General features: G+C 40.6%; 1 protein-coding gene across 1 annotated transcript; it reads left to right on the forward strand.

The window, feature by feature from the left end:
- The first annotated feature begins 2800 nt into the window (after window positions 1-2800).
- ME2 (malic enzyme 2, NAD(+)-dependent, mitochondrial) lies at window positions 2801-26591 on the forward strand. The gene is made up of 15 exons (XM_009583335.1): window positions 2801-2908; window positions 12697-12830; window positions 14199-14348; window positions 15987-16062; window positions 16824-16985; window positions 17514-17617; window positions 17961-18070; window positions 18180-18277; window positions 19328-19441; window positions 19536-19650; window positions 20809-20951; window positions 24440-24542; window positions 25168-25238; window positions 25963-26061; window positions 26442-26591. The coding sequence occupies exons 1-15, from the start codon at window positions 2801-2803 to the stop codon at window positions 26589-26591; spliced, it is 1737 nt and encodes a 578-aa protein (XP_009581630.1).

A 26591-nucleotide genomic window follows, 5' to 3' on the forward strand; every position in this document is an offset into this window, starting at 1 on the left:
AGGAATTAGGACTGTTGAAGCAGAAGGACCTGGGCAGATGGGTGGCTTGTTCTTGCCAGGTTGGTGGCCAGCAGAACCAGGAGGAGAGGGTAGGTGAGTCATGGAGGGCCACGGCCACGCGGGCAAAACACAAAGCTCTTGGCCCTTCTAGAGACGAGTATGGACAGGGGATGGGGAAGGATGCTTGCTTTGTGGTTTCAGGGTAAGTCACGTTAAGGTGAGTTTTGGAGGCAGTTTCTTGCTAAAACATGTTTAAAAACCTGTGACAAAAGGAGTTAGAGGAGATGTGCAAGACGGGAGATGAAACAGAAATAGGAAACAATTAGAAGAGCAGGGGAATGAGAGCTCCGGACTGAGTAACCAGTCAGGTTTTATGCTGGATATAAATAAACTGGGATGTATCTCTTGGATCTAAACAGAGGGACTGAGTGGAAAATGAAGCCTGATTCTCAGGCTTGCTGAATGCATCTGAGATGCCTCCACCAAGAGAATCATTTTAGATGCCTGTACGACACCTCAGAGGAGAGGAGCAAGACTCTTCTCTCGCAGAGTGGGGAAGAAAGTAAGATTTGTAAGATTTGAATCACACCCCTGGAAAGTCTCCATCTGTCTCTCTCGTTGATTAGAGAGTTAATTGATGAAGTTAGGAGAAATCTGGGCCACAATCTTGTTTGGTTCTTAAATGCTCATTAATTGCAATGAAGTAATTTAAATTTAATTAGAGTAAGATAAGGTGTGGTGTTTGGCCTAGTTTTTAATTCCTTGTTTAAGGTATCTGCTCATGACAGATTGAAGCCACCCTAACACCAGACTGATGGGATGTGGGCTGAGGTTTGCTGCGCCACTGTAATCACAGATCATTTTTAGCCTCATGTGCATGAGGAGATGGACTCGCAATTGTGTAACGATGGCAAATGAGCAATCAGAATTAAAAACAGTTAAGACTGAATTTGCCATTCCTAAAGGCTGGTTGTTTTGCAGCACAAATTCAATTTTGCTTATCTGATCCTGATTTTCAGCTGCCCTGAGTTCTGGCAGACCAGCTGTGTTTAGTCCACCGCTAGCTGGTTTAGGGAGGAATTATCATGTTAAAAGCAACATTTGTTTGTAGTGCTGGCGAGGCTTCCATTCCTCCTGTCTCCACGCAGTAAATTTATGTTATTTACCGCGAAACAACTAAACACATGGGTTTTGGTGGAACTTTTTTCAATTGCAAGGCCTAAACAAACAAATAAAGGATGAGAGAAAGGGATCCTACTGAATGTCAGTGCTGCTTTCCTCTATGCTTCATCATGGGTAGAAGAGAAACTCGGGTATAACTGATGATGAAAAATGTTAGATGTTTGCATGTTCTTTTAATGCTTGGAAAGATTCTGAAGAAAATCCTCAGATTGTAGCTTGTAAGATCAGTCTGCCATCTTAAAAGCTAATTATGTGTAAATTTGATTATAGAAAGGTCTTCTAAAGTATTCAGGCTATATTTAAGATAATGAAGTTTTGTTCCTTAATCTAATTTTGCCTTCCATCTGGAAGAAATTAAAAATCCAAACCATGCATCATTTCATTCCTTAAAAATGTCTTGTACCTGCTGTACTGTCCTTGCGTGTGTCTTGAATGTGAACATACAGCTGGGCCAGGGGATGATGGAGCACCGGCTGCAGGGGTCCCCCACCCATGCCTGCTGCAAGGGAGAGGGAGAGGGGTTCCCTGCCACGCTGATCCTGGATCTCTGCCTTCCTCCGCTGACTGCATAGGCCTATTGCTAAAGGGATCTATTTTTTCCCTCTCTCCATGTCAGGATTCTGCATGATATTGCATCCGAGCTGTGTAAGTCTGTCCTTTCTGGCCTGCCATCTTAACGTGTCTTCATACGGGCCGTGGTCCTGTGTAAGGTCTCGCTGTGATTGATATTGTCTCTCTGTGTTGGTGAAATAATGTTTAGAGACAAATCCAGTACACATTCCCTGGTGGTACTGCGTTATACAAGCATGTAATAAATGATAATTTCTGCTCCAAAGAGCTTGCAATTAATAGTTGAATAAAATGGGTTTGAGAGTGGTTATCACCTGGTGAGATTAAGAACTAAGCTTTTGAGTGGTACTAACAAATTTTTTGTTTTGTTAGGGAAACATATCCTTTGTTGAAAAGGATATATTCTCTCTGAAAAGAACCTTTTTTTTTAGATTTGGAATTTAAAAAATCTAAACATGGAATCCAGAGTTCAGTGAATTTTTGACCATTTTAATTCTACATTTTGTTCTAATGTAGTTTTAATATGCTAATAGACATAGTTTCTTTCCTTTCTGTTGTCCAGGCCACAAGATTTCATTGTAAGAAAGCTATTGGAGAAACCCAGCTTAAGTTTTCTTGCTGCACTAGCTCAAGTCATTCTGTCCTCCCTGGTGTTTGCACTGGTGCCAGTTGCAAGGGCCACCACAGAAGGTTAATATTTGCTAATGGCAATTCTGCTCTGGGTTTATGGTGCAGCTATAAGACAATACCTCGTGAATGCTGGCTGACTGCAGCCCGCAGCATAATGCTAGCTCACATTAGTATCCCTGTATGTTCTCTGCACTCACTCATGCGCTCTTGTCGTTGTAAAGCCTTCCTTCTTTTTCTTCTTCTGGGCTGCTGCAAGGCAATTTTGGGTTATTATTATTATCACGGCGTCAGAGCAAAGAGTCTTACCTAGAATGTACCTGTTTCTTTTACAACAAATGGCCTACAAATATGGACATTAGTTCCACTGCCTCTGTATCTGATTTTCTTTTCCTTTTCCCAGGTGCAGCATAAAAAAAAAATGTTCTCCCGACTCAGAGTAGCTGCCACTCCCTGTGCGATGGCATGTCGCAGTGCGCATACGAAAGAAAAAGGCAAGCCACTGATGTTAAACCCACGAACAAACAAGGTTGGTAGTGTGTGATTATCAAATATCTTATCTTCATCCAGTAATCATCCAATGGACCTTGTTCCAAGGTTAAACCACCTCCAGGAGGTGTGCTGGGCCACAGCCAAAAAAGGGTACAGAAGATGGAGGAGTCAGTGATCATTTCGAGTTTACTACATGGACACCTAAGTGCAAGGACTTCCAATAACACCGTCTGCTTTTGTCAGCCTGCACTTCCCCTGGTTTGCTGTGGTTTGCACAATCAATACTGCTGCTTCCTTGTGCCAAATGAAGAGTTGCTGATTCTTGCTGATTACTGGCTTAGTTTTTGGGCTGGTTGAATTGAAGTAAAGCTTCAGCAGATAGAGAGTCTTATTTCATAGTTTGCAAAAATTAATTCTGAATTTGGTCTTGCTAGTGATAGAAAGTGTTAGCCTCTCTGTCCTAGTCCTGGCTTTCTCCTGCAAGACTGTGAATTGGGACCGAGCCATATCAGTAAGAAACATCCCTGTGCAGAGAGTCGGGCAGAGAGCATCTAAAAATAAGCCTTGAATGGAGCTAGCTGGGAGGTAGAGACATTATGTTAATTCCATGCATTGGGAGGAACTTCTCCTAAGAAAGTAGCTTTTTTTTTTTCCCCCCTTCACAAAAATTTTCCTATTTCCATAACACCATCCCCATTCTCTTTTTTTCCTGGAATAGAGTAGCCTTCAGGAATATTGAAACAATTAATGTGTAAACTAAAGCTAGTAAGAAATGAGATGAGGGCCTTTGGGAGCTGATCCAAGATGTCTGAAGTGGCCAATAAAGGTGACAAATCTAGCTGCCTCTGACAGGGTATTTCCTGAGCAATGGAGCTATGGAAGCTGGACTTCCGTAGTTTTATCCTATGTTTTTAATGTCTGGCTTTTCTCCTCTTCCCCATTCTCTGATTTTATTTTTTTCTCCTCCTGTAATGCTTTATATTTCCCCATCACTGTAAATTTCCTTCACTTCCTTTCTGCCCATGGCCCTGACTCCTCCTCTCCCCCTGTCCCCTTTGCCTAGACGCAAAGAAGCACGTACTGCTATAAATTGGCCCGCTGGCAAGCCAGCCACATAACCCCGAGCCTTTCTCTCAGCAGAAGGGCTAGGCTGGCTCTTTCCTCTGCACAGCAAAATCTTTTTTTTTTTTTCTTTTTTTCTTTCTTCTTTTCTTTGTCCTTTTGTCAGAATTAGAAGTTGGCCAGTGGGCTCAAAATATCTGGGGAGGATATCAAGCTAGGAACTGCAAGCTGCATCTCCTTGTGTCCTGCCCATAACTACAGGGAGAATTGCTCGTGTTTCTTTTGGCAAAAGTGATTCCTGAGTGTCCTGAAAAGAAAGGAAGAAGACAAGAAGATCTGTAGTCATGTTTTCATGTTTCTTACTGTTTCTGGTACAGTGTAGTGTAGCATGAGATGCCTTGATACTGCATGAATGCAGGTTGCGTATATAGAGAGAGAGATGTAGAAGTTAGAGACTGGCTGACTGCAAAAATAAAATTGGGATTGCCGTGTTGGGGAAGCAGAAAAGGATAGATTGGTGTGATTTGTCAAGATCAGATTATCTCGAGACTTTTCTCAGCTATAAACACTTTGACATGCCAGTGGAAATTATTTCAAGCCCTGTAAGCTTTTCCAAGTGCTGATTATGCAACAGTATTCAGAAACAAAAACAATAGGTCATTTCTTATTGTTTTTCTAGTGGTAATATTTTTCTAATTTTTTTTTTTTTTAAGCCTGGAATTCTCTGGTGGACTGAGCACAATGCAGCATTTTTTATGGGGTTTTTTTTGAGGAGGAGGGAAGAACAGAGAGCTTCTTATTAATAGCAGTTAATTTTTTTTTAATTCTTTAATGTCTCCAAGAAATGATACCTGTGAGAGGAAAAAAACTTTCCACATTTGTTCGGCTCTGTTGTATCAGTCTGTTGTTAAGGCTGACACCTGTCTGAATGGGTCTGTAAGCTAGCTAAGTGATACTGCTTGATACTGGATGCAGTATCTGTAGAGAAGTGTATTTTGGAAATTCAGCAGAGAAATAAATGATTGACTAAATATGGAAAGTACTTTACCCTTTGTGCTTTTCTTGCCCACAGTGCCTCATGTTCATATATATATCATATACATACAGGCACAGATAAAGGGCTTTATCTCTTGCTGGCAGCTTGTTGAGAACATCATTTTATGATTTGTGGTTTAGTTGCTTATGTTTAGTTTTTACAGTCCCTATCAGCTCTACAGAACATTTGGTCTCCTTTAATATTCATGGGCCCTTAAATAAGAACTGCAAGATGGCAGCATCACTAACAGAAAACCACCCCTTCCCCTTGTGCAAATTAATCTGCTCCAGTTCTTTGCCATTGGAGTAAGTTTTTCTCTTACCATTTGTTTTTTTCTTTTCTCTCCCATCCTTACCTGTCTTTTGCATGTACATACTACACCTACATGAACTGGTTTGGGGTTTTATGTTTGAAGGCCGGCTTTCAAGTGTTTATTGTCAGGACGGCTCAGAAAAGGTCATGAGCTATATCGGTAATGCCCTTGCTGTTGCAGCCAAACAATTGCAGAACATACTGTAACTGCATTGCTGGCATCCATGTATGTTTACGATCTTCCATGATGTTTGATTTCTGCTCTGTGATAGGGATTCAAATTACAGTTAATTGGCTTCAAGACCTTTTATTCTGCTATGCCTTTTATTCCCTGCTGTGCCAAGGCAGCATTTTAAGCTTTTTGGGTGCTTAGAACGCTGTTAGGACGATCTCATTTGTTTAGGACTGGCAATTAAATTGTTCTTTATATTGTGGTAATGCTTCGGATTCTCACTCAAGGGCCAGGATTTCTTCTTCCAGCACAGAACAGATGATGCGTGAGTAGATGATCCCTGACCTTGGCGATGTCCATTCTGCCACGTAGAGTGGCGTCAGTATGTCTTTATCTTCACTGGAAATACGTGACCTGTAACATTATTCGTATGTTTGCTTTCTGTGTGCTTGCAGCAAATTTGTGACTCTGAATAATTTGTGACACTTCCTGTATTGTGGTTGGTGATTTTTCTACCTTGTGGCATCAGTTCTTCTTGTTACTGTCTAAGTGCATGACTGTATTTTGTACAGTTGATTCCATTACCCCTTTTCCTATTACTCTGTTCCTCAATATTGTTTGGTTATTTCATTCTTTAGTATCGTTCTCCTGTACTGACAATGCCTCTCAAATTTTTAGCTTCAGCAAATATCTTTAGGACATTGCATTGAACACACACATGCATGCACACATACGTGTATTTATGTATATGCCTGGGCACATGTGCATGAGAATACATGATAAATTTTAAAAACAAATTCACTGCCGGTGTCACAAGTGTCAGTTTAATCCCAGACCAATTCCTGAGGAACTGTCCCACTGTCTATTTTCCGTATGGGTGGTTATCTTCTCATATGTGGTATTTAGCTAGACCATTAATCACAGTTTTATCTGTATCCATTCCCAGCTTTTTCAGCCCAATTTGTTTTCATCTATGCCTTACTGAATACTTCCAGAAACTCTGATAGATTACCTTTGTTTAAAGAATCAGTTTTCTTAACAAAGATGTATGTGACCTCACTGACTTCTGGCAAATATCCCAACAGCATGTTTCCAATTCAGAATAAAGAACAAACAAACAAAAAGTCCAACTCAAAGTTAAAGCTAGTTGGACAAAATAAATAGGCTAGGACAAGAGAATGTCAAGAAAGATTGTATGAACTTGAAGATCTAAAAGCAGATGCTCTCTTCCCCTTCCAGTGCCCTTTCTCAACACGCTGTTTTTTGACACATTTGATTTCTGTTGTTTTAATACTTTTTAGACTGTGTCAATTGGGTTGAATAGCCAGGGTGTAGAATACGCAATGCCCGTCGGCCTTCCTGGGGAAACCAGGATAAACAGGATGTGGAGATGTGCTGCGAATGGTAATTGTCATGTCGCTAAGAAATGCGGTGCTCGAAATACTACCGGCAGTTTCTGATCAGTCGTGAGGAAAGATCCTAGAAGGCAGGAAACTGATAGAAACTGCTAGTTTCCTTGCGCGCACACCCACGCACACACCCAGCCCGAAAGTCCCACAAGTTTAGTGTCCTGCCCAATTGGTTTGGAGATGGAGGGATTGCTGGATGGAGGTTGCATGGTCATGCATCTGCAGCTTCTGCAGCTTTTGTCAACTTGTTGAGATCTGCATGCTTTTAAAGGGAATTAAATGTGGAAAGGTGGAACTGTTGAATCTGTAACCAGCTTTTATCATCTGTCTGAAAAGGTGCTATAAGTGCCAAAGGTGGTAGGTAGTATTGCACCCCATTTAACTTAGATCAGCTATTCTGCTCTCTCGTGAGCTGCTGGGACAGTGGGTGGAGGAAGGAAGGAAGCTGTCTAGTTTTTTAATTGTTTCGATTTCTTTTTTTTATTGTAGGATTAATGCCATTTAAAGGAGAACAAAAGCAATAGCATCTGCTCAGTTAGAAAAATAGCAGTTTAATGAAATGTCTCTGAGGTGTTCAGTGGTGCTATATGGTGTAGATGAACCATTTCAGTCCATCATGCTTATGATTCGCAATGTGCAGCTTTGCCATAACCATTGGTGCTTGGAAACAAACCCTAGAGAGACTGGATGACTTTCTTGCTGGTGTGTAAAGGCTTTCTGTTGCTGACTTTTTTCCATTTTCTGCAGGGGAATGCTTTTAGTTGAAGCCACATCGTTAGTAAATGAGAGCTATTGTGGGTTAGCTAAATCTGGAAAAATTTACATCTGGTTCCACACATACTGAGGCGGTACAAGAACTGGTGGCATCTTTGCCTACAGAGAGACTAAGGTCTTTAAAGGCTTAATAACCTGGGGAAGATCTGGGTCATTTCACAGTTCAGCAGGGAGTAGATTGCTGTGCTGTGTCAGCCATACCCTCCAGTATATATACTATGCTGTTTCTGGAAGAATAAAGATATGAAATTGAGTTTAAAAAATGGAGGAAAGAAATCAAAGGAGATTTCCATATTCTACACTGTTCTCATAAACACAGAGAAACTTTGAATCTATGGTTGAGATAGCAAATGCCTTTGATTCATATGAGTGAACTTTATTAATTTGAAGTGGAGACATGTTGTGCAATAGTGAACTTTGTGATTTAGCAAAAGGAAGCAGAGTTAAGAGAAGCAGCCCACAATCCAATGTAAAATCTACTTTATTTTAAAAACATTTATGATGCTGCTTCAAAGCCTGCTCTAAACTGCTGAATATGTTATAACAATGATTAGAAGTTAGATGAAAACCAGTCGATTAAATCTTCCCTGTGAAGTAGGCGAACTCATTTTCCAAACAGGGGCATGTTTGGATATACTCTGCATTTACATCTTTATCAGGGGCTTTGAATGGGTTGTTTGTTACAAACTGTACAGGTTTTCAGAATGCTTGAGAGTATTTATGGTATCAGGTAAAAGTATCCTCTCCTATATATATGCCTGCAAGACTTTGCAGGTGGGGAAAAATTATTCGCACTAGTACTTCCCTGCTTAGAAACCTCTCAGTGTTACTTACTCAGTGGTGCTATAAAAATCATGCTTGCAGGATTCAGGTGTACTGTTCACCTTCATGCAAGGTAGGCAACTAGAATTTTTATGTGCTGGTGTTTATAGCACCACTCGCTTTGTATAGTAGAGCCCAGTTGTTAGGGCTAAAGTGAGGTGCCAGCGCCAGATCGTTTGTGGATTAAAGGCACAGTACGTAGTGATTCAGTGTGAGCTTGTCGTAACTAAAAAACTGTCAACACTTCATTTTACTTGCCTTTTTTTTTTCCTCCCCACGGCAGTACGTTGGTATTGTTGCAATAAATTTGTCCATGTGTATTAATTTATTCATTTGTGGTCTTTGAAGTGTGCTGGGTTTTCTCCTGGATGCGCTCCCTGCTTTGTCTGCACTATCTTAGAAAGGACACCTGTTTTTTCTGAGCTCTAAAGAGGATTAAGGAAACTAATCTAAGTGAAAGTCAGTGGATAACACTCAGAGAAAGGACACCTAGCACTATGCGTCAAAGGAAACCAAAAAGTGATCTCTGTGACTTAAGCCCAAATCATTACAGTATTTGGGCATTTAATCCCAGTGGAAACCAGAGGGAATTTGGCCCTTAAGTAGGTGCTGGGAGCTTAAGTGCCTTTGAGAACATCAGTCCCAGTGCTGCAAATTGCTGAGTGCCTCCTGATTCACTGGGAACTGTCAAACTGTACTGGGGTTTATAAAATGAAGGAAAAGGCTAGGAAATTTGTAATACTGCAGCTCCTAGGAAAATCTTTGTCCTGTGAGGTGCTGTATGGAGAACAAGCCGCAATCCCAAATCCAAAACAGGCAGCTGATGGTCATGGACAAAGATAATGAATGAGAATACAGCAAGTGTTGGAAGGGCTCTGGGTTTTTTATAGTGCTGCTCTGGACTAAACTTGTTCTGTTCTAGTTGGAACGAGGATTAAATTCCAAAACAATAGGCAGCTGATGGTCATGGGCAAAGATAATGAGTGAGAATACAGCAAGTGTTGGAAGGGCTCTGGGTTTTTTTTATAGTGCTGCTCTGGACTAAACTTGTTCTGTTCTAGTTGGAACGAGGATTAAATTTCTGTATGGAGGTCAGGGCATGCCCTGATGGCATTCAGGGTCCTGAGTTAGGCCTGGGCAAAAATTAAAGCATCTTTTAATGTGGTAAGAGCTAATTGTCACATAAATAAACAGCTGGAAGTACTTAGTACCACTTAAAGAATTCGCTGTGTTTAATGTTATTGTAACTCCAGATACACTGAAAAACCAGGTTGCCTGTAAACTGGAAAAAATGTGAATAAACTGAATAAAGATGGGTAGCTGTTCTGCTTAGTATTAACCTCAGGGCTCATTTGATATTATTAAGGACCCAGGTAGTTTAAGGTCACTGGTTTCACTGTACAGGGAAATTAAGGAGAAGCCATATCCCAGTGTGATGCTGATAGTGGAAATCAGAAATTAGGTAGACTTTATTTTTAAGGGACTTGAGAGTTTCTGATGGGGATGATGTAGGTTTTGCTAGTGAGATATTTCAGCTTTAGTTTAGAGTAAAATGTCAGTGTATCCAGTATGGTACCACTGAAGGGATTCTGGCCTTTGACATGCCTTAAACTGGTGACAGTAGTGGCTTTACTGACCAGTGTTTATATATATAATCTTCTGAAAAGAGACTAAGCTTCCCCCCCGCCCCCCCCTTCTTAATGTCGTAAATCTTTTGGCATCATTTTTGGTTTTGTAGTGCCTAAAGTAACAGTCAAAATATTACGGATGTTTACCAGCTGTACTTAGCTTTGTATCCTAAATCAAGTTCTGTTTGTGTTGAGAAACGATTGTTTTAAAAAGACATAAACTGCTGATGGTAACAAATTAGGGGGTAGTTAAGGAAAAGGGGAAGACAGCTGAGATGTGTGTTTGCGTGGTTCGCTTCCATGCAACTTTGGCAGATGCATTTACATTCCCAGAGAATCTTTCAATATTTCTTGTGAAGTATGCAGAAGAGAAACTAAAGCAGATCCTTTGCAATATAAGGAAAAAAAATATATACAGTGTGTGTTCCTCATGGTTTTTTTTTCCTCGTGCTGGTGCTGCTTACATGGTTCTGTTCTTAGTGGAAGTTTTGGATTATTCAAACCAGTTTTCAAAAATAATTACCATGTGGCTAAAGTGATTGTTACACCCAGCAAAAGACCAGCAGCAAGGGTAAAAAGTTCAGGAATAAGCCGTCATCTGGAATTTATTTACAGACACCATTGGAAGAATACTTGAGAATAACAATTACATGAGGAAAGAAAAAAACAATGGTTTGCGAATGACTCGCGGATAGTAGAAAAAGGATAAATTGAGTTCGGTATTTAATGTGAAATCTGTTACAAAGAAGGTTGTCGGAAATACAAAGCATTGATCTAGTTTAGGGTTAAATACTTACAGTTTTTTGCAAGAAAGTATTTGGAAGTGTTTTTTGCAAAACACTGAAGTTTTTTGGTTTTGTTCTTTTTTTCTTGCTTTCTAACTCTTCAAATATTTTATTACTTTAGAACATAGTATAGAATTAGTACAGAAAAGCAGGTGCTTAAATCAGTGTAGTCAAAACAACTGGTAGTAAATGTAATTTAAATAAGCAAAGAGAAAAATTATGTAAAAACATTAATTATTTTAATTATGTTTTTTCCTAAGGAGTCGTTATATTGGTTCTAAACCATTCAAGTGTGCTGAATTACACTAAGTATAGACTCTAAATTAGATGTATTTTTTGTTAATGGGCGTGCTTTCTACAAATACCTATGAGAGTCTATTCAAACATAAGCAGAGGTGAAAATATATATATTCTAATCTGAATTTGTCTTTTATTCTAAAGTCGGAAAATATTAATTTTTTTTCTTGCGATTTTTTCTGATTGCAGGAGGAATTTGGAGTGGAATTACAAGGCTTAAAACAAACCTTAGAAAGCTTTTTTAAACCGTTTTTTTTTTTTTAACTTGGCAGTAAGAATCCACTTCTAGCGTGGGGAAATTTGAGAAAACGTGCTCTTGTTTTTTAATCTAGCTGCTTTATTAAACAAAGGAACTGTTGTTTGTGAGCAGAACTGATGTTTCTTGTTTCCAGCTCTTTCAAAACATTGCAACTAGCAGACCTTTCCCTGTCAGATTCCGCTTTTGCTCACAGATTGATGCACAGCCTTGGAACAGCAAAGGCTTTCCTGGGTTTTCAGCTGTTGCGTTCACAAGTATTGATTTAATCATTCACTGAACTGACCCAGTTGGATAAACTGAAATAAGGAAAGCTTATCATTGCCCTTTTGGAAGTGGCAAATTTTAAGTGGGGTCAGTTGTTGTCGGAAGTGGGGTCAGCACTTTGAGCCAGGTTGGCTGTGAATCCGGACTCGGGTCACTTAACGTTCTGCAACGTTACGCCTCGAGTTAACTGCCCTGTGAAGATGTCTCCGCTAGCAGGTATCTGGCAGCAGGGCGTTACGTGTACTAAGTGAAAAGCCAGTTTTACTGAATGTTATTGTCAAATAATTCAAATTAGTGTTTCAATAACAATAAATTAAACTCTTCATCCACCTTGAAACGGAGAAGAATGAAATGCTGGGATATGTTTGTGGTTTAACTCTTCTGAAACTTAATTTGTTACAAATGAGTCTTTTTGGTAGTAGACAACTACAGTTGAAGATGAATAGGTTAGTTCTAGCCCTAAGTAAAAATGAAGGATTTGGGTTGAATTGTGATCTCAATAGAAGCATTAGGGCAATTCAGTAACTTTGGGATCTGGCTGGATTACCGAAAGTATGTAGAAAAAAGCAGCAAATGGAGCAATTCAGAGAAAGCTCTCTGAATGTTACTGTCTGTGATTGTAGGGACCAGCCTGGGTGACCCACATGTTCCTGGTCAACCTTATGTTCCTACGAAACAATTCAAGAAGCAGCTATTACTTTACTTTTAAACCTTAGCCTGTTCTGCAGTGGGATCTCTTAGTTGTTCTCCAGTTTCACAAAGGAAAATGAAATCTGGCAAAGGGCATAAGGTCTCAGAGATGTGGAAAAGCTGTGGTCAAAGGGGATACCCACAAAGGATGAGGAGAACCCCAGCAGAGGCAACTATATCCAAACCCTGCCTTCTGTGGCACCTGCTGTGAGAAAAGGATGCAGTGCATAGTCTGAAATGGCAAATAGAAAGACATTATAAATAGAAATGCTAGAGGAAGAACTGCTAATTATTTCTCACCTCTCTTGTTTTCAGGGTATGGCCTTTACATTACATGAACGACAGATGCTTGGGTTGCAAGGACTTCTACCTCCTAAAATAGAGACACAAGACATTCAAGCCTTACGGTTCCATAAGAATTTGGCAAAAATGACTGACCCATTGGAAAAGTAAGCAGTCTTCTGGCCTTGTTTTGTCATGCAAGTAAATGGAAATTGCTGTAAAATATTTCATGGGGATAACCAAACAAGGTTTCTGTGCCTCCACTGGGTTTTTCAGTTGTTGGAGGCTATTTTCACTTTTGCACAGAAAACTGCTTTCATCAATCATGCATTCATCATGCGGCTAAATGAGGTTGGGGAGCTTTTTTTTTATACTCCATAGTCATAAGATAACGAAAAAGAAAGCTTGAACCTTGCTGTAATATGTATTTCTGTAATATGTAAGATTTGTGTGGCAGGTTGTTAGAGCACAGAACTATTGGAGGAGGGGAAAGGGGCAGCTAGTGCACGCTAGAAAAATATGTGAGTGAAGGCAAATTGAGGGTTTGATAATTAGGTATGAAAAACAGTGTTTATCATATACAGTAGTTACTGCTGGAAGGGAATTACAGGGTTAGAATTTTGACTCTTATAATGGGTAATTTTTTTTATGAGTCTTTTTTTTTGTTTAACCCACTGGTTTGGTGAAAACAATATGAAGGATTTTGATTTGGTCTTTTTAGAATGGCATGTTTTTAGCATCCTATTACTGTTTTCATATAAGCCTATGTATATCTGCATGTAAAAATACGCAGCCTCCTAAAGGCGAGAGGAGCATTGGAATGGTTTGAGGCTTACTGGACCACATCAAAACTCTTTTGTTCTCATGAAAACTGAAAGATGACTTTTAAATCCACATCATGTCACTTGCTGATCTGAAACAGTCATGTCATCTGTATTGGCAAAGTGCCTGGTTGCTGTAGCCTAAGACAAATTGCTAATTCATTATCTTTATGTTGTCGGGTCAGCAAGACTGAATATGAATTGATACACAGTAGATTGGTAGGTAGATTTGCAAAAATGCAGGTTTGGTTTACACACCTAGGTAAGTCCTTCGAAATGAACTTTTTGTTAGGAGTTAATTTGTTTTACGACTGTGTTAATGTTAGGATTAACAAGACCTTACTGTCAGAACCTTGCTTTTTTTGGATGAAAAATTCTTTCACTGATAATTTTTTTTTTAACAGTAATGAGACTCCCAGCTGCATCCTGTAATAAATCCATGGGTTATCTTTTATTGCAATGCATGTTTGTGCATTAAGTTCTTTGCATGCATGGTGTGTCACATCCAGTATTTTTATTTCAGCTTTTTAGTACTGCTACTCTCTCTTTTCCAACTTTTGTTTAGTGCTCAAAGCCCAACTCGAGTGGAAGCAGGAATTTCATGAAGAAATAACATGAAGCAAGTTTGGTTTTTGCTTTGACATTTTTCACGTTGTTTTAAATAAGCATAAATGTAAAACAAGAAGTGTTTTTCTTTCTTTTGCTTGATTTCAGGTATATCTACATAATGGGAATCCAAGAGAGAAATGAAAAATTATTCTATAGGGTATTACAAGATGATATTGAGCGGTTAATGCCAATTGTATACACACCAACAGTAGGCCTTGCCTGCTCCCAGTATGGACACATCTTCAGGAGACCAAAGTAAGAACAATAGATATATATTGCTGCTACTTCTGTTATAATTTTCTCTGTATACTTGACTGGGGTTTGGAAATGGTTTATTTCATGTTTGTTTGGATTCAGCTATGCAAGAGTTGTGCCAAGTCAGGGCAGCAAAGTTACCCCTCTGCTCGGGAGGGGTAGCTCACCATTAAATGCAGCCCTGCACGCAGCCCGCGCAGAGAGGCAGGAACATGAGTGCACGCACACCCCTACAGCAGATTTGCTGGAGGAGGCTCAGTCTAACTGTGGTCCCGGCAGAATCGAAGCCGTGACCAATATGTTCTTGCTGGTGGCAAAGGGTCCCAGTGCTGGAGAGATTCTCACGATGCTCTGCAGAGCAGCGCAGCATGACGTCTTGGGCGCTGGAGCAGAGGCCAGCGAGCAGTGTGTGAGGAGAGATGTTGGCAAAGCAGGAAGGGAGAGGCTTGACTCACGGTAGCTCAGCAGACTCCATTCGGTGCAGATAGTCCCTGTATTAAAGCGGTTGCTACCAGGAGTCAGCTTTCAGTTATTCTGACACAGTAAATACACTTGGCTGGGATCCAGTTTGGGTTTAGCGGTGACTTTAAAACAACCATTCAGGTTATTAGCTCTGTGTTGAGAAAGCCAGTTCAGACCGGCAGTCATTTCAGCTCATTTCCATGATACTCTCAGTGCAATCCAAAGTGTATTTCTAGAGCTCTCTGGCTTGAGGGCTTTAGTGCTGCGTGGAGGAAGGGCTAATCCTTTGCTGCTGTGAGGACTCGGCTGCCTAGTGCAGCTGCTGTGATAAAGACAGTAAGAAGCTCATGGTTTTGCTCCTGAGCTAGGGCAGGGGATGTGAAGGATGTACTCTTAGTTCTCACATACGTCCTTTTCTCTTCCACGTCTCTGTATGTATTATAGACCAGTTTGAAAACTGTCCTCCCTCTGTACAAGAAATAGCAGCATGGACAGGAACTCAGGATGTGCCCCTTTCTTTCCCAGAACCAGCACTTTCCAAGTGTTGGTAATTGATCTGTTACCACCTCTGCCGAGCCTTTCATGCCCCCTTTCCTTCTAACCACAGAGGGCTTGCCCGAGCAGAAGTAGTACAGACCGTTCTTCTCTTCACCTCTGCTCCTTTCTGCTCCTTTGCCTCCCCTCCCATGTTCCCATGGGGGAGCACTCAAGCACTGTTCTCCTCCTGGTCTTGGAGAAGACAGTATGCTCAGTCCCTGTCTTTCTCTTTCCTTTCTTTTCTCTCCCCTCACCTTGTGTAGTGTCGTGAACGGAGATTCACTGAGGTAAAGCCAGGCTTGGGGTCACGTTCCCTTCTCATATCCTTACAGGGGAGCGTAGATCCTGTCATGTCTGATGGTAACACCAGAGGTGTTTTGCCCTAGAGGACTCTTAAAGGTAGTAGTGTAAAATCCAGGTAGCATTATGAAAAGTATTTTCTCTGTGTTCTTATTTTAGAGCGTCAAAGTAGCTGAATAGACTTGTGTATTACAAATTGTCCTTTGAGGGATTTATGTCCATGATTGCAACGCTTTCAATTTTAAGAAAATTTTACTGTTTGACATTCAGTTTTACAAAGCAAGGTGAAATTTCTAATTGCCACCTATAAAATATTTCTGCTTTGTTTTTTTATTTCAGAGGATTATTTATTTCTATCTCAGACAGAGGCCATATAAGGTCAATTGTGAACAACTGGCCAGAGAATGACGTTAAGGTACTACCACTGTATAATTTTTTTCTAGTTGTTATTTAATCTCAGTTGAGCTTCTTAAGATTTTTTAGTATTTGATGGAAATGTAAATACTAAATAATGCATCCTTGGCTGTTTGATGATGATGGCAAAATACAGTTAATGAAGATAATGTGTATCTTGAAGAGCAGTGTTTTATCCTAAATATGAGGTTTATGGTTTGAGTAAACAGTGATGATGAGAACTAGACTTGCCAAACTTTTTATTTTACTTTATTATTCCACCTTTTGGGGAGGTGTGGGGGATGCACCTCTGGTCTTACTTAGTGTTACATAGCAGTAGGAGAGGTGATCTCGTCCTCAGATTAGGACACAGAAGTGGTAGTTGGGAGGCCCAGATTTTGCCATTAAATCCTGTATGACCCAGTTGTGTCGAGAACCACAAGGGGAGATGAGGTGAATGATACTTACATGAGCTTTTTGATGTCTGGGTTTACAAGTGGAAATCCTAAACCCAAGTTACAAGCTGCAGTTCCACATGGCAGCTTGGATCCTTTCCACTTAGCTTTCAAAGATTTGGGCACTGGGTTTCAGCAAAGAAAAAGGAGCATAGAAGATTCTAACATTAAGCATTATTGCTTCAAGTAAAATATTCCTTGTAATCTATTCTTTGTTTGACTGTGCAACCATACCTGAATTTTTGCCTGGAAAAAAACACAACTGGTATTGCTCTAAACTTTATAAATTTCAGTGATCATATGTAATTTCACCTACTTATGTTTTCAGGCTGTTGTCGTCACTGATGGAGAAAGAATATTGGGTCTTGGAGACCTAGGTGTGTATGGGATGGGAATTCCAGTAGGAAAGCTGTGTTTGTATACAGCCTGTGCAGGAATAAATCCAGATAAATGCTTGCCTGTGTGCATCGACGTTGGAACTGATAATACAGTGAGTTTGACTGAACTTTGCCTGCCATAAGTTATCCCTATGAAAAGTATTTATTTAAGAGTATTTAGTACTATGAGAGAAGGTTTTTATTTGAGTACTTTTATGTAAGATAAACCCAAATGTTTTATGTAAGGGTAAATGATTTGGAATTCACTATACAGTTACATATCAGTGATTGAAAAATGCCAGTTAATTTGTCAGTGAAATGGTGCATTTGGAAGTAATTTGAATGCTGGAACACCATAAAATAGACAGTCAGGTTGACCTGACTTTAAGAAGCTGGAAATGTGAATCAGATTTATTAAAGCAGTTTATTGTTCACAGTATTGATTTGTTCCATTTTAAAAGCAGCCATCACCAACCTCAAGTGCCAGCTGAAATTACTGATCATTGATGTAGACTGGAGGCAGTTACAGTGGCTATATAAATGCAGTATCTTTGGTGTGAAATGTGTTGCTGTGAACTCTGGGAAGTGTATATTGAAGAAGTGATTCATCCTGCTGCTGTCTTTGATTTATTCTTTTTCAGACACTCTTAAAAGATCCATTTTATATGGGCCTGTACCAAAAAAGGGATCGCTCACAGGTCTATGATGACCTTATTGATGAATTTATGGAAGCCATTACAGACAGGTATGACACTGAATATTCTGCACGGAAGTATGGCCAAAACTGCTGGCAAAAAACCCCCGTAACACATTGTCCTTGAAACAGTCATTTAAGGAATAAGGACAGGACTAAAAGTCAAGAGACATGGCTGTATTTCTGTCTCTGTAGTGATTCTCTCTGTGACCTGGCACATGCTGCCTGTAGTTATCTGTTAGATATGCACAGAGCGGAGATGGAACTGTCTTAAGCAGTGACAGGCCTGAGGACATCTTCTTTCCAAAGATAATTGATTACGTGCAGGATTTGTTTTAAAAGGAATTTATTTCTTTATGTGTGTAGTGATAGGAATATTTGCCATGTTCTGTAGGTATGGCCAGAACACCCTTATCCAATTTGAAGACTTTGGAAACCACAATGCTTTTCGGTTTTTAAGAAAATACAGAGAGAAATATTGTACCTTCAATGACGATATTCAAGGTATACCCTTTGTTTATGTTCCTTAATGTATATGCAAAAACTGTGCCTAAAACCATAATCCGCCATGTAGATCTGTTCAGCTCTCCTTAGATTTGTACTGCTTTCACAGGGACAGCTTCAGTGGCCTTGGCAGGACTGCTGGCAGCACAGAAAGCCACTGGTAAACCACTTGCAGAGCAGAAAGTGCTGTTCCTTGGAGCAGGAGAGGTGAGTTCTCTTAAGGACTCTAGAGCGACAAGAGATTTAACTGTATATTTTCTGGTTCTGTGGGACTTGTGGAGATTCACGTTCTCTGAATTCCATTGCAGAACTTTTTATATAATTCCAGCTGAAATACATTAAGAGGAGGGATTACCTGCTTAAAGGTGACTATTGGAAAGGTGTTTAACATTTGCAAGGACTCAAGTTTTTCACTTTCTTACATGGACTTGAAAAAAACATCAGGGACTTGCATGTAGTTGAAGGGGAATTTACCATAAAATTATGGTTTAGTAAGAAAGGGGGTAAGAACATCTTGTTAATTTTTATAGCATTGGAGAGAAGTACAGAGTGGTTTTTTTAGCAAGTTAAGTCAGTGACTATTTGCAGCAGACACTAGTTAGTTACTGGGGCAGCAGTGTCGGGACCAGCACCATGCTTCTTGGTATATCATCAAAATTGCTTCTGTGGTCCTGACAATAACTTAATTAGCTGAACATTTCTCCAGCTGGGGAAGGTCCAGATTGCAGTAATTGGCCGATGTTGTGTTGTTGCCTGAGCACTGAGCCCTGCTCTGCTCTTCCCTCTTCCTTATTTCTCCTGCCAGACTTAACAGCATGTACAGCGAGCCAAGAGACGGGATGTGGAGGGAAGCACTGCCAGCATCCACTTTCTGCCCTCTGTCTGCAAGGCCTTTATCACAGACAGGGGGAGCAGAGAGAGATTTGGAAAGCAGTTTGGCACAAAACACTATGCTGTGGTTTCTTGACAGGAGGGCTGCAGCACTAACTTGTTGTTATTGTCTGGTTGGGCTGCTTTATTATGGCTGCTGAACTGGTACAGCCATGGGGGCACAGTACCCGGGAGAGCTGCCTCTTTCTTTTGCCAGAAGACATGATGCTGTTGATCCCAGGAGTCTGCCCCCATCTAGGCAAACATTGCTCGTGTTTCAGAGCTGACTTACTAAATGATTTTTGTGGGGATCTTGAACAGGGTGGTGTTTGTGATGAGAGGCTTCTTTTGTGACTTTTTAAAAACCGAAGTCCTTTTATCCACAAGGCCGCCCTGGGAATTGCAAACCTCATTGTTATGGCTATGATGGAAAGCGGTGTGTCTGCTGAGGAAGCCTACAGGAGAATATGGATGTTTGACAAACATGGTTTACTGGTTCAGGTAGGGGTGCACCGTGCCTTGAAATACCACAATACAGATGGCCAGTGCTTTCCGTATCCTTCTCACAAAAAGAATCAACTTTTTTTATCTATAGGGCCGAGAACAAAAGGTAGATTCCAATCAAGAATCATTTACGCATCAGGCGCCAGAGCAGATACCAAAGACATTTGTAGAGGCAGTGAATGTACTTCGGCCTTCAGCTATCATTGGTAAGTAAGGTTATTTTGCTTCTGTGTTTCCATCATTTGGTTATTCACTGCATTTAATTTGCTAATGTGGGTCCAAGGAGGTTGGTGACAGTGATCTGCATTTCTGCTGATGTAAAGAAGATGAAAATGTGAGGTCCATTTTCTGCTTGAAAATATACTGAGCTGCAGATTAGCTCTCAGTGCATCCTTCACTGCAGCTGTGGTGCTCCTTCTGCATCTTGTATCCCTGTTAACTGCTTCCTCCAGTTCCTCCAGGTGGTTCCAACCACCTTGTCCAGCTGGTGTTGGACCTCTCTGAGCATGTTCTCAGGGACTGCATGGGCACAATGAACTGAAACTGTAATGAAGGGCACTAAGAGTCAGGAAGACAAAAATACAACCTTTTTCCCAGACACATTCCCTACAAGAACAGTCACAAACACAGCATTTTCTACTTTACAGGAGTTCCCTAACTTGAGTAATTTTTTTTTTCTGACCTTCCTTTCCCCAGTCAGCTTCTCTGGCCAGAATCTGCCAGCAGCATGGCTTGAAGCAGCTGTTTCATACTGCAGATCACCAATACCTGTTAGGTCACTGACATATGTAGGTATTGATTTATAACTGTGGCTGTCTGCAGAGGTCAGATGGGATTACAGGTATTTCCTCGTACAACTCTGCAATTTCCTTTGCACATGATTTATTTGGAGAAGAAAAGCTTTTGGCTCGGTAGCTACCCTGAAGTTTGTAGCCGTTGTACTAATGTACACCATTTTTATGTATTTGTACCTGTGTGTTTGGGTGTGGTCAGAAATACCAATATCAAGGGAATGTGCATTGCACAGTTAACACCCAGCTAGCATGAATCATCTGTGAAGAACCTTGAGTTCCCACTTGCTTATCCGGGGCAGCGATAAATGTTCTTTACACAGATCAATAGAAAGAATCATGTAAAATAGGCTTTTGGAACACATTAATTAGATGTTCCTGTGAAAATGAGAATTTCAAGCAGCCACTAACAGAGCAGTGCCTGGTTTCCATCTCCTGCTGCTAGAAAAGCCTGTGATGCTTTGCTCTGAGTGGGAGACTTCAGAGGTGACATGAACTTAATCTACAGTCGCTGTCATCTGCCCTGAGCAGTCAAATATTGATTCTATTTTTATGTGTTTCCATTTACTTCAGGAGTTGCAGGAGCTGGGCGGCTCTTCTCTCAGGATGTGATCAAAGCAATGGCCTCTATCAATGAGCGACCCATAATATTTGCACTAAGTAACCCTACAGTGAAAGCTGAATGCACAGCAGAGGAAGCATATACGTTAACAGAGGTATGTAATGTTTAGAAATGTTGACCTATTGGCACTTAGTGATAGAACTGTTTACTGAGTGTGAGAATGCAAGAACTCGAATTATTTCATTATTTCTTGGACTTACTGACATAATAATATAGATCTTTCTTGTCTTCTGGCAAAAGTAAATGGAAGTGATTTGAAAAGAAGTCTTGATTTTCAAATAACGACATTTTGGAAAGCTTAGAATAGCCTAAATCTTATTACTTTTTAAAAGAATGACCACTAGGTACTGTTTCATGGCTTTGATTAATTGTTCCCACCATGCTTTTTAATTATTTTGGTTTTTAAAGAAACAGCCTACATTAACATTGTAATAAATACTAGGTGCAACCTTTAAAAGGTAATGGCTGCCACGTTGTGAGTAAAGTCCTTAAAGCAGATAATGTCCTTGCATCAATCCAGGAATTCTGTTTTGCACTCAAGTCATTTCCTAGTGTCTGCAGGTCAGAACTCGTGTATCATTAACAGTGACCTGCGAAGACCTGTGCTTCCAGTGCAGGAGTCTGCGGCGGCCCTCTGTCCTTGTATTCGCTTCTCGCAATGTCTGTGTCTCGTACACTGGCACCACCAAACGTTGAAATGAGTGAACCAAGAATAAACACACCTCGTCCAGCACTCTTACCTCAAAGCCATTACACTGTGGGGTGCTTGGGGGGGCTTGGAAGTTGGGGTTTTGGGGTGTTTTTTTTTTAATAACACTATCTCCAGCGCATCCAGCCCTTGGTTTTGCCTTTAATGAAGCAAGTCTCTTATCCTTCTGCACAACTTTTTATAAAAAACTAATCATCTTTGGAGAGAGCCTGAGGGGAAGGGAGCATCAGGCAGACAGAGTGCTAGCTTTACCACTTTAAACTGGCTGGTAATGCCTTTTCTTTACATTGTAGACTTCAGCTCGCTGTGATCTTTCCCCTGTCCACAGGGCCTGCCTGCAGACTTCAGGGGTGGGGCTTGTGAAAAGACATATTTTTTTCTTTTCTTTTCTTTTTTTTTAAATACAGCCCCAAATCAAGTGACTCATATGTGAAAATGAGTGGGTGGAGATCTTTCCTTGTTTCTTGAGGCAGAACTATGAACTCCTTCTTTCCACTGTTAGTGTGGCTCAGTTTCCAGCATGACAACCTCAGCGGTGTTAGCTTCACAGCGGGAAGGGTAGAACTCCATCGTCTCCAATTGGCACCCAGATTCTCTTCCATGTTACTGGGCTCATCAGCTTGGAGGGAACTCTTGCTACAGAGATTTGCAAGTCCAGAGTGAGCCCTAGGCGGGAATAACAGCCTCTGGACAAAATCTAGTCTTTAGCTTTTAATAGTAAATGAGAACGCTTTTAATTGAAGATGGTTTAATATCTCTTGGATATCTTGCATTAGCCAGAATAGTGAGTTGGGCAGTGTTTCAGTATATAAAATTAAATTCTAATATCTTGGACAGAAAGTAAACAAGAGTTAGTTACACAGCCAAGCCGTTAGCTGGCATAAATAAATGTAAAAACTACTGGCATCTCTGATGGCTGAAGGAGGCCAGCAGCACTATTAGAGGGAGAATCAGCCTAATTTTTGCTTGCACTTTTTATAGAATATCAACAGAGCAATAGATGTTTCAAGGGAAGAGACTCATTTGTTCCCCATGGCTGTGTGCTGAGTCCCAAGGCGTTGGACCTCAGGGTAGTTGTTGCTATCAGATGCAGAAGCAAGACAGTGTTGGTTAGATTCAGGTGTGGTAACATGTCTTCACTGAAGTAGCTGCATGAGCATAGTGCTATTTAAAAAGTTTGTGCCAAATAGAGAGAGGATCTTTTGTTTTTTCCTGCATTGGATCCATGTGTCCTTTTATTTGTGATTTTCCATAAGCTATTATTTATAGACATGGGTTATTTGGACAACTAAATATTGCTGGTCAGTAAATGAACGGGTGTAATTTTGTTCCAGTCCTTATTAATACATTTTGTAATGTTTCTGGCTGTTTTCTCCATATCTCATGTTTGTTTTCATAATGCTCTTTAGTTCTCTGAAACGTACTCAGTTTACCCATAGTTTGCCCTTCAAAATGTATAATATTTTTCCCTTCAAGATACAGTAATTACCTAGAAAATCCTCTCAGACTTTACTTACTTTGTCATTTAACTAATAAAGTTTGTCAGGCAATTAGGGATCAGAGATGTCTGACAGGAATAGCCTAATCCTGGCTCGTGTAAAATCTCAAGTTAAACTAGGAAGTCAGTAAGGAAAGAAAGATATCATCGCTAACCTTTTATTCCTTATTCTTTTTCCACTAGATGGCACCTGTAAAAGCCTAAGGATGCTTTAGTGCCCTCTGCCACTGTGTATTGTGTGGGCTTTTGTTGTGTTTTAATTTCCATTGGTTTTTGGTCCTGTCCTCAAATGTATCCATATAGAATCATTAACGTTGGAAAAGACCTCTAAGATCATCGAGTCCAACTGTCAACCCAACACCACCATGTTTTGCTCCCTACACAAAAAGGCTATTGTCATGGGTATGCCCTAACATTCAAACATAGTTCCTGAGTCTTTAGCTTCTTGGGTAATTTGTTCTCAAATGTAGTGGTCCTGGGGAGCCTTAAATATTTTAAAGTAACGTTACTAAACCTGTTACTCAAAAGAAAGTCAAGATTTTTTGCTTACAGGGGTTTTACTGCTTGAGGAACGGGTCATTTATCTGGAGGGTATGTTTCAAACTCTGGATTTGTTTTAATATTTCGTGCTGATTAAAATCCTTTTCAAAGGAAGGGTAAGCAAACTGCATTATTCACTCCTCTCAGACCTCTCAGCAATAAAAGTGTGATACAGCAGTCCCTCCCTTCACCCTCCCACCCATCAGTAAACAAGTGGCTTCTATATCAGTCTCCTTTTGGAAGTGGCCATTATTCAGCTGTCTGTGTACAGTCCCTATGGTGGTGGGTCCTGGCGTCTGGCCATGGTTCCTGATACATGGTTATGGTTATAATAATGGTTAACACACAAGTACTTTATTTTGTGTGTGAGTAGTTCCTCTAAGTCATTGCTGTCTTAAAGAACAATGATAAAACAAATAGATTGCTTCCATTCCTTAGAAAGCTGCACAATTCAATGTGTATGGTTGCCTCTTTTGCTTTCCAGATGTTTGCTGCAGACACATTGCACGTTCTGCAGCTGCAGAAATACGCAGATGCTTACTGATTCTTGTGTCTCTTCCAGGCCCTACTGGAAAGGGTGGGTTTGGTTGTTGTCATTCTGGGATTGTAGAAATTGAGTCAGCAAGGGATTTAAGTATGTGCTTGAATCCAGTTGCATTGTAGGGCCGTTTGCCTTTTTGCATTTGGCTGTGTGCTCAAGTACCTTCCTGACTCAGTCCTAGAGCTGACAGGGAGCTGTAGGACTCTGGTGTCCCTGTACTTCATAATACTGTATTGCTCCATGCTGTTGGCTCTTTAGAAACTGCCTGACTGTGATTATTCCTCTGTTTAACAGGGCCGTTGCTTGTTTGCCAGTGGCAGTCCCTTTGAGCTGGTGACTCTGAAAGATGGAAGAACCTTCAAACCAGGCCAAGGAAACAATGCTTATATTTTTCCAGGTAATAAATAAAATTGGCATCTTTTAATCTTTAAGACTGGGCTATTAGCACCTCTTCTTGGGTTCCCTTGTCACACTAGGCACAGTTAGCGAAGCAGCATGGAGAGGTGTTACCAGTGTTTAAAGCTGAGAACTCAATCAGAAGAATGAATGAAATCAGTTAAGGATGGATGTTAGGCATGTGCAGCTACATATGTGACATGCACACAGTGAGATCACCCAACTGGATATTTCTAAGAAAACAAAAGGCTGTTATGAAAGGCTTTGAAAGCTGCTGCATTATGGGTTCTTCTGCTTGTTTTGGCGGGGGGAAGGAGAAAATAAGTGTCAATATGCTCTTCTTGAAGTTATGTCTGCACAAGTGAGGGTACCAAAGAAGCACCAGGGATATTTCTCTGCCTTCCCCTTTCTCTCCCTTTCCTCCCTGAGCTGCTAAGCTCCAACCCCTTGTCAAAAGCCACCTATTATGGTAAATGACTAGCACACATGGTAGTAGTTTTGCGAATGTGTGTAGAAAGGTATGGGAAGATTTTTAAAAATAACATTCTAGATGACTCGCAGCTTCTCGGCAGCAGGCTGCATATTTTAAAATGATGTGGCCCTAATTGGCAATAATTTTATTGTAGGCGTGGCTCTCGCTGTGATCCTCAGCAGTGTTCGACATATTAGTGATAAGGTTTTCCTAGAGGCTGCTAAGGTAAGTGTGGAAGCAGAGTAGGCTGTGGCTTCTGACATGATAGTGGATGACATGATGGGCAATTTCTCAAATCTTGCTGAAACTCTATGGTTTCCTATTTCATTTCTGTTGGTTTTATCCCTCCCCAATGGAAAAAAATGGATTTTGATCAAACAAAATTGTGAAAAGTATCAGTTTCCACTGCAATTTTAATTTTTTCATCCAGAAACCAAACACCCAAATAGGAAATCTGTCCATGTGTAAATTGCCTCCCAGCCTCGTAGGTCTGGCAGCAGACCTACTCCCCCTCCTGCCCCGCTCTGGGTTCCACAGCTGGCACTGTGGTCAGGGATGCACATGGCGCCCGGGCTCCCATCCTCTCCTGCCTTTCCACTCTGGAGCAGGAGCACCTACCACATCGGAGTAGCCAGTGAATCAGCTGGCCAAACACACGGGCAGTCCTTCAGGCATATTGTGCTCTTACAACTTTCATGGTTATGGGTAGTCCAGCCTCCAAAAAAATAGGATCTTAGTTTGCTAAATGCTTACAAGCAGAATTTGCTGATATGGGCACAGATTGCAGAGTTGATCTTTGAGAATTTTGAGATTTTGACTGCCTTATTCCAGTGCTTTGGGAGCACTCTAGTAGTAAGAACACTGCAACTTGTTTCTCTCGGGTGTTTTAGCATGTTATTGATCCCATTTGGGATGCAGTAAATAAAACTTGTTTATTTTTCTAACTCAGGCGTTGACAGAACAGTTGACCGATGAAGAACTTGCACAAGGAAGACTTTATCCTCCACTGTCTAATATCAGGGAAGTTTCTATTTATATTGCTGTCAAGGTGAGTGTGAAGCATAAAAAATGGACTGTACTAAAAGTGTTTTATGTGTACATTAACCTCCTGAATTGCACAGTATGACCCTTGAACACTAGGTGCTTGGGCACAAAATACCCAATTCTTTGTGCCTTTAATAAGAGACACTTATAAAAATCTTGGGTTTGTTGGATGCTTCAGTTTGGCAGTGATGATGGGCCAAAATTATTCTCCTTTGATTTCTGAAATTAAGTTTTCAGATCCCTGGTAAGGCACTCAGGAATTGTAAAAAGACTTTGGTGTTTGTCTTTATCCAGCTTGTGAGTCCTAAACATATTGCAGTGGAAGCGTGGATGTTATGTGAATTTAGTAAAAGGCACAAACTGCATGGTGATTTAACTTTTCAGGTTATGGAATTTTTGTACGCAAACAACATGGCTTTCCATTACCCTGAACCTGCAGACAAGAACCATTACATTCGATCAAAGGTTTGGACCTACGAATACGAATCCTTCATGCCAGATGTGTATGACTGGCCTGAATCTAAGGTTCACTGA

Source organism: Fulmarus glacialis, unplaced genomic scaffold (genome assembly GCF_000690835.1).
Source record: "Fulmarus glacialis isolate BGI_N327 unplaced genomic scaffold, ASM69083v1 scaffold24828, whole genome shotgun sequence".
Lineage (NCBI taxonomy): Eukaryota > Metazoa > Chordata > Aves > Procellariiformes > Procellariidae > Fulmarus > Fulmarus glacialis.